This window comes from Bactrocera oleae, chromosome 5, assembly GCF_042242935.1.
Source record: "Bactrocera oleae isolate idBacOlea1 chromosome 5, idBacOlea1, whole genome shotgun sequence".
NCBI classification, from domain to species: Eukaryota; Metazoa; Arthropoda; class Insecta; order Diptera; family Tephritidae; genus Bactrocera; species Bactrocera oleae.
In genome coordinates, this window is record NC_091539.1 from 25,546,117 (window position 1) to 25,559,862 (window position 13,746).

Here is a 13,746-nt window from a genome sequence, read left to right on the forward strand (position 1 = left end):
ATTAAATGAAAATATAATATCTTTACAGATAGCGATTCCCTGTCGACCGAAAAAAACATTCACTCTCTTTGTTATGGATGTGCCTGAAGATTTACCCGTCGAAGACATTAGGCATGCATTATATAAGTTCGATTCTGTAGTTGAAGTAGTTCGCCTTCATTACCAAACTCAACAATTAATATCAAACGAAAAGATTCAAGAAGGTAACTATCGAGATAACATACTGATAAACTTATGCAATTAAGAGTTGTTAACTAGATATTATTACTTCTCATGATGAAGTGGAGTGGATCTTATTTTTATACTGTCCCAACCCATAGTATAATAGACTTATTCACCATACGGCGGGTTCTAACTCCTAAAACTTGCTACACGAATTCCTTGACACTATGAGGAGTTGGTATTGGAAATCGTAAAAATCTGCCTATTGCCATGCCTACAAAATGCCGTTAAACGAGAAGTCATAAAGTGCTATAACTAAGACAAAAATTACGCTACGAAATTAAACTTGGTACAGGAATAACATTTTTTTGTTTTTGTTTTATTTTGGAAATGGGTGAATTAGGATGATACTACGCCCACTTCCCATGTGACGAATATGTTCAACATTACTTAATGAGCGATAGCTCATTAAATAAATATTTTTATTTATTAAGTAACCTTAGTTCGAATTGAATATTGTTTATATCGAGCAAAGTGGCTAGAAAGAACTAGCAAAGTTTTTCGTTTTTCAGATTTTGTTATACATTTGTAAAAGAAATGTACCTGTGAATGGTATCACAATTTCGGTCCACATTTCACATTCTAGGAGCATTTTGTGCACCATTAGTTGAATCAATGAAGACTATTTTTATATGAAATATGTAGAAATGTATGTATTTCATCCCAGAAAAAAGTTTAATGACCAAACTAGCATATAACCTTCGCCCGTGAAAACATTTTTGAAATGAACTTCCAAAGTAGCCATACACGACACACTTATGTTTACAAATTCATTCACGATATACAGATTCATTTTACATTCGTCGTCGTAGTACTCTCTTGTGCACATTTGAGCAATTTTGCCATTGCTCAATTTTTATACACGGTTTTGCACACATTTAGCTTTTCAGTTATACTTTTGCATAATGTAAAAGATCAAAAGTAAAATCCAACTATTATCAGAAAGAAACAATTCAACAGTAATTACTCGACATCAAAATCGTAAATGGATTACAAATTTGGTAGTTTATTAAGTTATATTATAGGTCATAGACTCACTGAGTTTTATTATTATATTTTTTTCACTGTCAGTTAAAATTATATTAAAATCATCTCTGCTTGAAGTTTTCACAGCAACTCATTATATAATATTAAACTTAGCTTCTTCAGTTGCCTTTAAGTTCAATATAATATAATAAGTTGCAGTGGTTAGGGTGTATGACGCATCCACTAGTGAGCCAAGATAAAGAAAGAGAGAGAGAGCTACGAAGCAAGTGTTGACAGAGAACGTATATCATAGAGAAGGTTCATGGTGTGCCGATTGTCAAAATGTTCCTCTTGACGGAGGGTTACTCGCCAACTTAAGAGGATCTCACCACAAATAAATTATAAGCTGATTTCACCAGAATTTTACCCCTGCGGAGCGCAAAATAGCAGAATTGAGCATTTTGAATGTTAAATGAGAAAAATAATGCTAAATTCAATGTTAAGAAATGTACGCCAACAGATTCGTATATTTACAATGCGCAAAAGAATTTACATATAATTTAAAGATATTCTGCATATACAGGGCGGCTCACGAATCGTGCTACAAAAATTAACCGTAATAAGTTTCTTTTTATCAATATTTTTTGTATTGTATAAAAAATTTTAATTTTATTTTATACAATTAATTATTCCTCCATGCTCAGCCATGCATATTGGACACCTAATTAGAAAATTAATGCGGGCTGGAGGGTTCAAGTCGGGATTGCCTCAAATATCTATTTAATGGACTGCTTCAGCTCAGTCAGATTTCTGGGTTTGATTTTGTACTCCTCTTGCTTGACATAACCCCATAAGAAAAGACCAAGCGGTCGCAAATATTCTTATACATATATATGTAAGTATATGTATAATTATGTGTGCATATAAACAAATATGAAAGCACCCATTATAATTGTTAGTTTGTCCATATGCAACGTATGAATGTAAATATGTACACTCATTGTTTGATGCGAAATCTCCGTTGCCACGGACAACCAATGGCCGAAGCTCACGTTTTTTGTTTTCTTGTCAAAGAGTCACTGTGTCGAAGGACTGACGCGACGACAAAGCGTCACAACATTGTGTTGTTGGTAGAAAATCCGAGCTGTGCCGAAAAAATATTAACGAACGGCCGCCGATTGTCACCGCTTCCCTTGCCGCTCTAACAGCTTTGCCCACAAATCATCGTAAATATGTATGTTTATATATGAGCATGCATACATATTGACGCAGATTTTTGTGAGACACGGAAAAATATTTTAAAATTGTAAAATATTTTAAATGGACAAAAGCTTTGTTGCCAGTTTTGTCAATTTTTTCTGTGTTTTGTGGGCTTGCGTGGTTGCAACTTTTCCCTTCCAGAGGGAATATCAGAAATTTGTTCAATTTATGATTTTTAGCTTTTGCCATCGTCGCGAAAAAAAGCTTGTTGGCAAACGCATGCTCGCGGGGATGTGGGGGTATCTGTTTTTATGAATGAAGCGAGGTTGCTTGTTAAAACTACGCCTGCGTTCATGAATGAAAATGTTGTTGTTGTGCAATTTACTATAAATTTGGGCTTCGCCTATTTGGCTGACGTATTGACTTGTGACGGTTGTTGTTTTTGTAGAACAATGTTTGTAGTTTTTGCGGGTTACATATTTACATGTGTACGCACACAGATATGTAGGTTGGTTTGTGTATGCATTATTTGTTCGGCAATTTTATGTAGATATGTGCGTGTACATATAAATCATTGCGCGCACATATAGTGTATTGATAAGTGATAAAATCATGATTTGACTTTCTGAATGCGTACATTCAAATACATATGTACATACATATGACTATATAAGATTAATATGATAAAAGATGTACATACATACATATATTGTAATAAATTTAATCTCTATTATTATAATATTAAATATATATTAGGAATGTATATTAGGTAAAAACTAAATAAAATTATTAAATGCCCAAATTGGCTATAAATTTTAATTTGAAATGTCATAATTTAAAAGATCTTATCAGTTTTGCATGCATTCATAAAAATTCGCAAAATGATATTCATATCAATAAATATGTTTGCATATAAGCGTATAAGAATATAAGCCAAAAGGCTAACATGCAGCTGTAATATCAAAGCAAGTCTCTGAGCATAATTTTCATACAATGCTCAGCTCTGTTCACTCTCCACTGTTAAAATTTCTCCTTCCGAGCCAAAAGTGGTGAAATCCACTATTAAAATCTTGTTAGGTTTTGACAATTCACACGCTGGTCTGCAATTGAACCTTCTCTATGATATACCAGAGAACTTAAAACAATGAGAAGGTGCAAATTGAATTTTGTATGATGCTCGATTGGTTGGCTGAAAATTTGAGATCAAGGAGTTCACCACTTTCTGTACAGTTTAGCTGTTATTTAACAGAAATGAGAATGTTAACAACGTTCTCTGACAAAATACGTATCTACCAATATAAAGAGAAAAATGAAATGAAATGAATGAAAAAACAAGAAATACAAATGCCACTTCACATATGCATGATTATTTTTTGCCACATAAACGATTTTTATGATGAAAAATTGATAAATTATTATTATTTTGCACAAATGCTACATTGATAAAATGTGAAAGATTATGCAAAAAATGATATTTTACTGTTTTCATAATTTTCTAATTTCAATATTTACAGAATTAATAATTTATGTATGTACATCAATATGTTATATTATATAATATAATAATATATTATCAATTATCAATAAATACATGTGAGCGCACTGCTCTATATGTAAGTATGTATGTACAAATATGCATATGACCGCGCAAAATAAGTAATGCATACACAAATCTACATACAAGAATAATACAAACATTGTTGTACAAAAACAACAATTGTCTCAAATAGCATCAGCAGCAGAAATCAATATGGCAGCCAAATTGACAAATCCTAAATTTGTAGTAAATCACACACCAACAACATTTTCATTCATGAACGCTGGCGCACAAGCAATAAGCTAAGTCGTTTCATTCATAAAAGCAAACGCCTTACACATCTCCCCGAGCATGCGTTTGCCTACAAGCGTCTTTTCGCGACGATGGCAAAAGCTAAAAATCATAAATTGAACAAATTTCTGATATTCCCTCTAGAAGGGAAAAGTGACAACCCCTCAAATATGAGTATTAAAATATTTTAGAATAAAAGTGACAACATAGTAAATTTGTCGATTTACAATTCAAGAAACTTTTTAAAGAAAATATTCAATATTCCTCTGATTTATGTATACAGTAAACCCCGGTTAAGTATCACTCCTCCAATCCCTCTTATCTGCCGGTGTCTTGCTGCATCTCACTTTTTTTTTCTTAATTTTTTAAAGAAAACGGTAATTTTTTTTTAAATACATAGAAATAATTTTTTTTGGTACCACTCGCTTAAGTACCACAATCGCTTATGTACTACAAAGCAAAAAAAATCTGAATCTTTGGTTTTGGCACTTAACCGGGATTGACTGTATTTGTCAAAGAATTTACGTAAGTACGTTCGAATTTTTTGTACACACATTGACTTTGCACTTGCCCATATGCGATGTATGTTTGTAAGAGTGTGTATGGCACATCTCGGATTTTCTACCAACAACACAATGTTGTGACGCTTTGTCGTCGCGTCAGTTCTTCGACAACGGAGATTTCACATGAAGTAATGAGTGTACATATCTACATAAAAATACATACAAATGTGTAAACGACATAATATATGTATGTCCTGTTACATATGTTTACACATGCATTTGAAAAGAAAAATTGAAGCATGAATGTGAAATACCGACGGCAAAACACAATTCTGTACTTGCATGACTCCATAATGGTGTCAAGTACAATTAATGAATTATTTTAAGAAATATATCAAAAAACTTTATTAGTAATAATTTAAAAGTATTTAGATATATTTCTCATAATAAAGTAAAAATGAATTAACATAAAATAATTTAAAAAATAATAAATAATAGTTCAATAAAAGGGAATATATTTCAAATGGCATATCAATATTCCCAGTTTGGCATACATATTGTATTCTCTTCAATATTCGCCGTTTGGTTATGTTAAGAGAGCGTATGTTTACAGATTCACCGCTGTTATAAAAGCGAGAAATGTTATTTGTTTCTCGTGCATATGTGGTGAACTCCTTGATAAATTCCTACAAATTGTTCGCTGTCGAACCTGCACCTTCTCATTGTTTTAAGTTCTCTGGATATACGTTCTCTGTTTCTGATGTTCCCTATAGAAGGGAAAAGTGACAACCCTGCAAACACAGAAAACAACTACAAAAGTGGCAACAAAGCTTTTGTCGATTTAAAATATTTCACAATTCTAAAATATTTTTCCATGGCTCGCAAAAATCTTCGTCAATATGTAGGCATGTTCATACAGAGAATGTAAATGAACGAGAAGGTGCAAATTGAATTTTGTATGATGCTCGATTGGTTAGCTGAAAAATTGAGATCAAGGAGTTCACCATTTTCTGTAGTATATGCTGTTATTTAACAGAAATGAGAATTTATAACAACGTTCTATGACAAATTACGTATCTCCCAACATAAAGAGATAAATGAATTGAAATGAATGAGAAAACAAAAAATACAAATGCCACTTCACATATGCATGATTATTTTCTGCCATATAAACGATTTTTATGATGAAAAATTGATAACATATGATTTTTTTGCACAAATGCTACATTGATAAAATGTGAAAGATTATGCAAGAAATGATTTTCATAATTTTCTAATTTCAGTTGTTACAGAATAATTTATGTATGTACATATGTACATCAATATGTTATATTATATAATATAAAAATATATTTTCAATTATCAATAAATAAATGTGAGCGCACTCTATATGTAAGTATGTATGTACAAATATGCGTATGACCGCACAAAAACAACAATTGTCTCAAATAGCATCAGCACCAGAAATCAATATGGCAGCCAAATTGACAAATCCTAAATTTGTAGTAAATCACACACCAACAACATTTTCATTCATGAACGCTGGCGCCCAAGCAATAAGCTAAGTCGTTTCATTCATAAAAGCAAACGCCTTACACATCTCCCCGAGCAGGCGTTTGCCAACAAGCGTCTTTTCGCGACGATGGCAAAAGCTAGAAATCATAAATTGAACATCTTTCTGACAGAGAACGTATATCATAGAGAAGGTTCATGGTGTGCCGATTGTCAAAATGTTCCTCTTGACGAAGGGTTACTCGCCAACATTAGTGCATTTCACCACAAACAAATTATAAGCTGATTTCACCAGAATTTTACCCCTGCGGAGCGCAAAATAGCAGAATTGAGCATTTTGAATGTTAAAAGAGAAAAATAATGCTAAATTCAATGTTACGAAATGTACGCTTACAGATTCGTATATTTACAATGCGCAAACGAATTTACATATAATTTTAAGATATTCTGCATATACAGGGCGGCTCACGAATCGTGCTACAAAAATAAACCGTAATAAGTTTCTTTTTAATCAATGCATTACATTAATTTTTTTTGTATTGTATAGAAAATCTTATTTTATTTTATACAATTAATTATTTCTCCATGCTCAGCCACGCATATGCGACACCTAATTAGAAAATTAATGCGGGCTGGAGGGTTCGTCGGGATTGCCTCAAATATCTATCTAATGGACTGCTTCAGTTCAATCAGATTTCTGGGTTTGATTTTGTACTCCTCTTGCTTGACATAACTCCATAAGAAAAGACCAAGCAGTCGCAAATATTCTTATACATATATATGTATGTATATGTATAATTATGTGTGCATGTAAACAAATATGAAAGTACCCATTATAATTGTTAATTTGTCTATATGCAACGTATGTATGTAAATATGTACACTCATTGTTTCATGGGAAATCAGAACCATACACACTCTTTCAAACATACATCGCATATGGCAAGTGCAAAATCAACCCTTATTCATATACAACGTGGCATGCCTAAATGGAAACAAAGTCAACAAGTCATGTGCATATATACGGGCAGATGTGTGTACAAAAAATTCGCATATTCACATACGCACATTCTTTGACAAATACAGTCAATCCCGGTTAAGTGCCAAAACCAAAGATGCAGATTTTTTGTGCTTTGTGGTACATAAGCGATTGTGGTACTTAAGGAGTGGTACCAAAAATATAATTTCTATGTATTTAATAAAAAAATATAACCGTTTTCCTTAAAAAATTAAAAAAAAAACCTGAGATGCAGCAAGCCACAGGCAGATAAGAGGGATTGGAGTATTGATACTTAACCGGGGCTTACTGTATACATAAATCAGAGGAATATTGAATATTTTCTTTAAAAAGTTTCATGAATTGTAAATCGACAAATATACTATGTTGTCACTTTTATTCTAAAATATTTTAATACTCATATTTGAGGGGTTGTCACTTTTCCCTTCTAGAGGGAATATCAGAAATTTGTTGTTGTGCAATTTACTATAAATTTTGGCTTCGCCTATTTGGCTGACATATTGACTTGTGACGATTGTTGTTTTTGTAGAACAATGTTTGTAGTTTTTGCAGGTGACATATATACATGTGTACGGATATTCATATGTATGTAGGTTGGTTTGTGTATGCATTATTTCTTGGCAATGTTATATATACATACATACATATATATGTTGACATATAAATCAATGTGCGCACTCATAGCAGAGAATGTTAATATATGAATATTTATATATTTATTAACATTCTCTGCATATAGTGTATTGATAAGTGATAAATTATGATTTGAATTTCTGAATGCGTACATTCAAATGCGCATGTTCAGATAAATGTAAATATGACTATATAAGATTAATATGATAAAAGATATAAAATTATATAAGAATGCATATTATGTAAAAACTATATAATATTATTAAATGCCCAAATTGACTATAAATATTATTTCGAAATTCCATAATTTAATAGATCTTATCAGTTTTGCATGCATTCATAAAAATTCGCAAAATGATATTCATATCAATAAATATGATTGCATATAAACGTATAAAAATATAAGCCAGAAGGCTAACGTGCAGCTGTAATATCAAAGCAAGTCTCTGAGCATAATTTTCATTGAATGCTCAGCTCTGTTTACGCGCCACTGTTAAAATTTCTCCTACCGAGCCAGATTTGGTGAAATTTACTAATAAAATCTTGTTAGGTTTTTACAATTCACACGTTGGTCCGCAATTGAACCTTCTCTATGATATACGTTCTCTGTTTCTGATGTTCCCTATAGAAGGGAAAAGTGACAACCCTGCAAGCTCAGAAAACAATGACAAAAGTGGCAACAAAGCTTTTGTCGATTTAAAATATTTCACAATTCTAAAATATTTTTCCGTGGCTCGCAAAAATCTTCGTCAATATGTAGGCATGTTCATACAGAGAATGTAAATGAACTAGAAGGTGCAAATTGAATTTTGTATGATGCTCGATTGGTTAGCTGAAAAATTGAGATCAAGGAGTTCACCATTTTCTGTAGTATATGCTGTTATTTAACAGAAATGAGAATTTATAACAACGTTCTCTGACAAATTACGTATCTCCCAACATAAAGAGAAAAATGAAATGAAATGAATGAGAAAACAAAAAATACAAATGCCACTTCACATATGCATGTTTATTTTTTACCATATAAACGATTTTTATGATGAAAAATTGATAAAATATGATTTTTTTGCACAAATGCTACATTGATAAAATGTGAAAGATTATGTAAGAATATTCTAATTTCAATTGTTACAGAATTAATAATTTACGTATGTACATATGTACATCAATATGTTATAATATAATAATATATTTTCAATTATCAATAAATACATGTGAGCGCACTGCTCTATATGTAAGTATGTAAGTACAAATATGCGTATGACCGCGCAAAATAAGTAAAGTACAAAAACAACAATTGTCTCAAATAGCATCAGCACCAGAAATCAATATGGCAGCCAAATTGACAAATCCTAAATTTGTAGTAAATCACACACCAACAACATTTTCATTCATGAACGCTGGCGCCCAAGCAATAAGCTAAGTCGTTTCATTCATAAAAGCAAACGACTTACACATCTCTCCGAGCATGCGTTTGCCAACAAGCGTCTTTTCGCGACGATGGCAAAAGCTAGAAATCATAAATTGAACATATTTCTGATGTTCCCTCTAGAAGGGAAAAGTGAGAACCCTGCAAACACAGAAATCAATGACAAAAGTGGCAACAAAGCTTTTGTCGATTTAAAATACATATTTCACAATTCTAAAATATTTTTCCGTGGCTCGCAAAAATCTTCGTTAATATGTATGCATGTTCATATAAAAACATACATACCTACAATGATTTGTGGGCAAAGCTGTTAGAGCGGCAAGGGAAGCGATGACAATCGGCGAGGGTTCGCTTATTTTTCGGCACATCTCGGATTTTCTACCAACAACACATTGTTGTGACGCTTTGTCGTCGCGTCAGTCCTTCGACACAGTGACTCTTTGACAAGAAAACAAAAAACGTGAGCTTCGGCCATTGGTTGTCCGTGGCAGCGGAGATTTCGCATGAAGTAATGAGTGTTCATATCTACATACATATGTATGTTGTTTGTAGACAAATTTACAAATATTTTTACACATGATATGAAAATGCCGACGGCAAAACACAAGTCTGTACTTTTATGACTCCATAATGGTGTCAAGCACTTGAATTATTTTAAGAAATATATCAAAATATGTTTAAATTATTAATAACCCACAAGAAAGTAAAAATGAATTAACATAAAATAATTTAAAAATAATAATAAATAATAGTTCAATAAAAGGTAATATGTTTCAAATAGCATATCAATATTCCCAGTTTGGCATACATATATATTCTCTTCAATATTCGCCGTTTGGTTATGTTAAGAGAGCGTATGTGTACAGATTCACCGCTGTTATAAAAGCGAGAAATGTTATTTGTTTCTCGTGCATGTGTGGTCAGAGAACTTAAAACAACGAGAAGGTGCAGGTTCGACAGCGAACAATTTGTAGGATTTTATCAAGGAGTTTACCTCACATGCACGAGAAACAAATAACATCGCTTTTATAACAGCGGTGAATCTGTAAACATACGCTCTCTTAACAATGTTGTTGGTGTGTGATTTGCTACAAATTTAGGATTTGTCAATTTGGCTGCCATATTGATTTCTGCGACTATTTGAGACAATTGTTGTTTTTGTACAACAATGTTTGTATTTTGCCTATTGGCTGACGTACTTACATTTGTACGCTTAAATGTATGTAGATTTGTGTATGCATTACTTATTTTGCGCGGTCGTACGAATATTTGTACATACATACTTACATATAGAGCAGTGCGCTCACATGTTTTCATTGATAATTGATAATATATTATTACAAGTATATTATATAATATAACATATTGATGTACATACATATGTACATACATAAATTATTAATTCTGTAAGAACTGAAATTAGAATATTATGAAAATAGTAAAATATCATTTCTTGCATAATCTTTCACATTTTATCAATGTAGCATTTGTGCAAAAAAATCATATTTTATCAATTTTTCATCATAAAAATCGTTTATATGGCAAAAAATAATCATGCATATGTGTAGTGGCATTTGTATTTTTTGTTTTCTCATTCATTTCAAATTGGGAGATACGTAATTTGTCAGAAAACGTTGATATAAAATCTCATTTCTGTTAAATAACAGCAAATATTACAGAAAATGGTGAACTCCTTGATCTCAATTTTTCAGCCAACCAATCGAGCATCATACAAAATTCAATTTGCACCTTCTCGTTGTTTTAAGTTCTGTGATACAACAACCAACTTCTTACATCAAGCGCCGTATGTTTTGGGTCGTTGTACTGATAAAATTGAAAGTTGTCTTCAATACCAAGTTTTTGCACGCTTTCTTTCAAATCACCATCACTGAGCCACCACCGTACTTCACAGTTTTCCTTATATTTTTGGCATCAAGCTCTTGGTTTGGCTTACGCCACACTTTATTTCTTCTATCACATCCGAATAAATTAAATTTCTCCAATATGAGAAATCTTTATCCATAAATTTTATTGCAAAATTTCTTGTCGATCATGTTTATTTTTTTTTTGCTAATCAGGAGTTTTCTTCTTGCTACTCGAAAATGAAACTAATTTTTTCGTTATAATCTTCTAATAGTTTCTGGATTAACCTTAGTCCCTGAAGATTCTTCGACCATTGCAGTTTGGGGGCAGAAGTAAAAGGTCTTTACTTTATTTCTCGTAAAACAAAGTTTTCATCTCTGGTGGACAATTTCTTAGGTCTGGACTCACGCTGCTTATTTGAAATCAATTTTTCTTAACCAAATTTGCTATTTCACGCTCCATTTTTCCTTGTAAATCGGGATGTATGACTAAATTGCGTTCATCCAAAAAAGACTGTTTAAGATTTTGCGACATTTTAAAAAAATACTCACTTAAACTTCACTGACTGACTTACGATACTCAAATGACAAATATTTAGGCTTATAATAAAGCTTCGAATAGATATTACGGAATATTCGGTAGAAATACAGTTTGCCCGACTTTCAATGTGAGGCGAAAATAGAGCCTTAGCTCCGTTTTTGCTCCATGTGCTTAATTTTACGTTACTTTGAATATATATTTTTATTGTTTTGTTACTATAGGACTTTTTGTAATAAAATAAAATAAATGTGAGTGACTGTATATCTTATTGATATTATACATCAACTTTACGTTTTTACGATATCACACATACAAGTATGAATAAAACTTAAAAATAAATGCAAAAGTATATGAAAAAGAACATAAAATGAAATTTACAAACTCCTTTTTTTTTAATACTACGTCGTACTTATATACAGAATTAAGAATGTGTGGACTCACGCTAGGGATATATATATATTTGTAGGGCCTCTTTTTTTAGGTCATAATTATATGCAATTCATCGAAAAATTACTCATCAATTTATTTCTACATGGTCGTTAATATAATCAGACGTGTTTTCAGTATATAACCTAACCTAACTATATGAATATATTGAAATTATATTACTGCAACGACTCTTCATGAGTCTTTTTTACGTATACTGCAACGATATCGTCAAAATCTAGCACGCGCAGTATACAGCAGTATCTATTTCTGAACTAAAAATAACTAAGTCAATGAGTAGATCTTCCTCCATACATGTACGGAGTCGTTTTTTTTTCAATTTTATGTTGGAGAAGGATCCTTCACTTGCGCAACTCGTTACCATCATAGCCAGGTATAATCATAGAATAATTTCAAACCTAGACCTCTAATTGCCTTTGTTATGTGGTACAATACAACATTGATTCGTTTTCTGCTAGAGAGATTTAAAAATTTGTTGAGTTGGATGAATTCTGGAACTGGTATATTTTTACAAAGTTTTTTGCATTCAACACCTTCTGAAGTATGTCTCCAGTTACTAAATCCATTTGTTATGAAATGAGATTCACGTTCTTTAGCTAACAAGGTACAAACAAAGGAGCTAATTTTGCCAGTTGAAGAAGAAAAACAAAACGAAGAACGATGATGTTTTTTTTTGTTAGGAAACGTTCCCTGAAAAAGGAATGATGTACAGCCAGAGAACTTAAAACAACGAGAAGGTGCAGGTTCGACAGCGAACAATTTGTAGGAATTTATCAAGGAGTTCACCACACATGCACGAGAAACAAATAACATTTCTCGCTTTTATAACAGCGGTGAATCTGTACGCATACGCTCTCTTAACATAACCAAACGGCGAATATTGAAGAGAATATAATGTGTATATATGCAAAACTGGGAATATTGATATGTCATTTGAAATTTGAAATATATTCCCTTTTATTGAACTATTATTATACTCTCGCAACCTGTTGCTACAGAGTATAATAGTTTTGTTCACCTAACGGTTGTTTGTATCACCTAAAATTAATCGAGTTAGATATAGGGTTATATATATATAAATGATCAGGATGAAGAGACGAGTTGAAATCCGGGTGACTGTCTGTCCGCCCGTCCGTCCGTGCAAGCTCTAACTTGAGTAAAAATTGAGATATCTTTATGAAACTTGGTAGACATGTTTCTTGGTACCGTGAGACGGTCGGTATTGCAGATGGGCGTAATCGGACTGCCACGACCACAAAACGCCATTAATCAAAAACAAATAAATTGGCATAACTAAGCTCCGCAATAAGATAAAAGACTGTTATTTGGTACACAGGATCACATTAGGGAGGGGCATCTGCAGTTAAAACTTTTTTTTTTAAAGTTGGCGTGGTCCCGCCTCTAATAGGTTTAATGTGCATATCTCCTAAACCGCTGATCCTATAATAACAAAATTCACTAGAAGCAAATATTTTTAGCACTTCTATTGACGGTGTGAAAATAGTTGAAATCGGGTGGCAACTCCGCCCACTCCCCATATAACTATACTGTTAAAAACTACTAAAAGCGCGATAAATCAAGCACT

General features: G+C 32.3%; 1 protein-coding gene across 2 annotated transcripts in view; it reads left to right on the forward strand.

Moving 5' to 3' along the window:
* The window catches only part of LOC106624428 (uncharacterized), a 157,165-nt gene that overhangs the window by 39,557 nt on the left and 103,862 nt on the right, over positions 1-13,746 (forward strand). For both annotated transcript variants that reach the window (XM_036376786.2, XM_070110806.1), the window contains exon 4: positions 29-203. In XM_036376786.2, the coding sequence (XP_036232679.1) occupies positions 29-203 (175 nt within the window). The remainder of the gene's footprint in view (positions 1-28; positions 204-13,746) is intronic.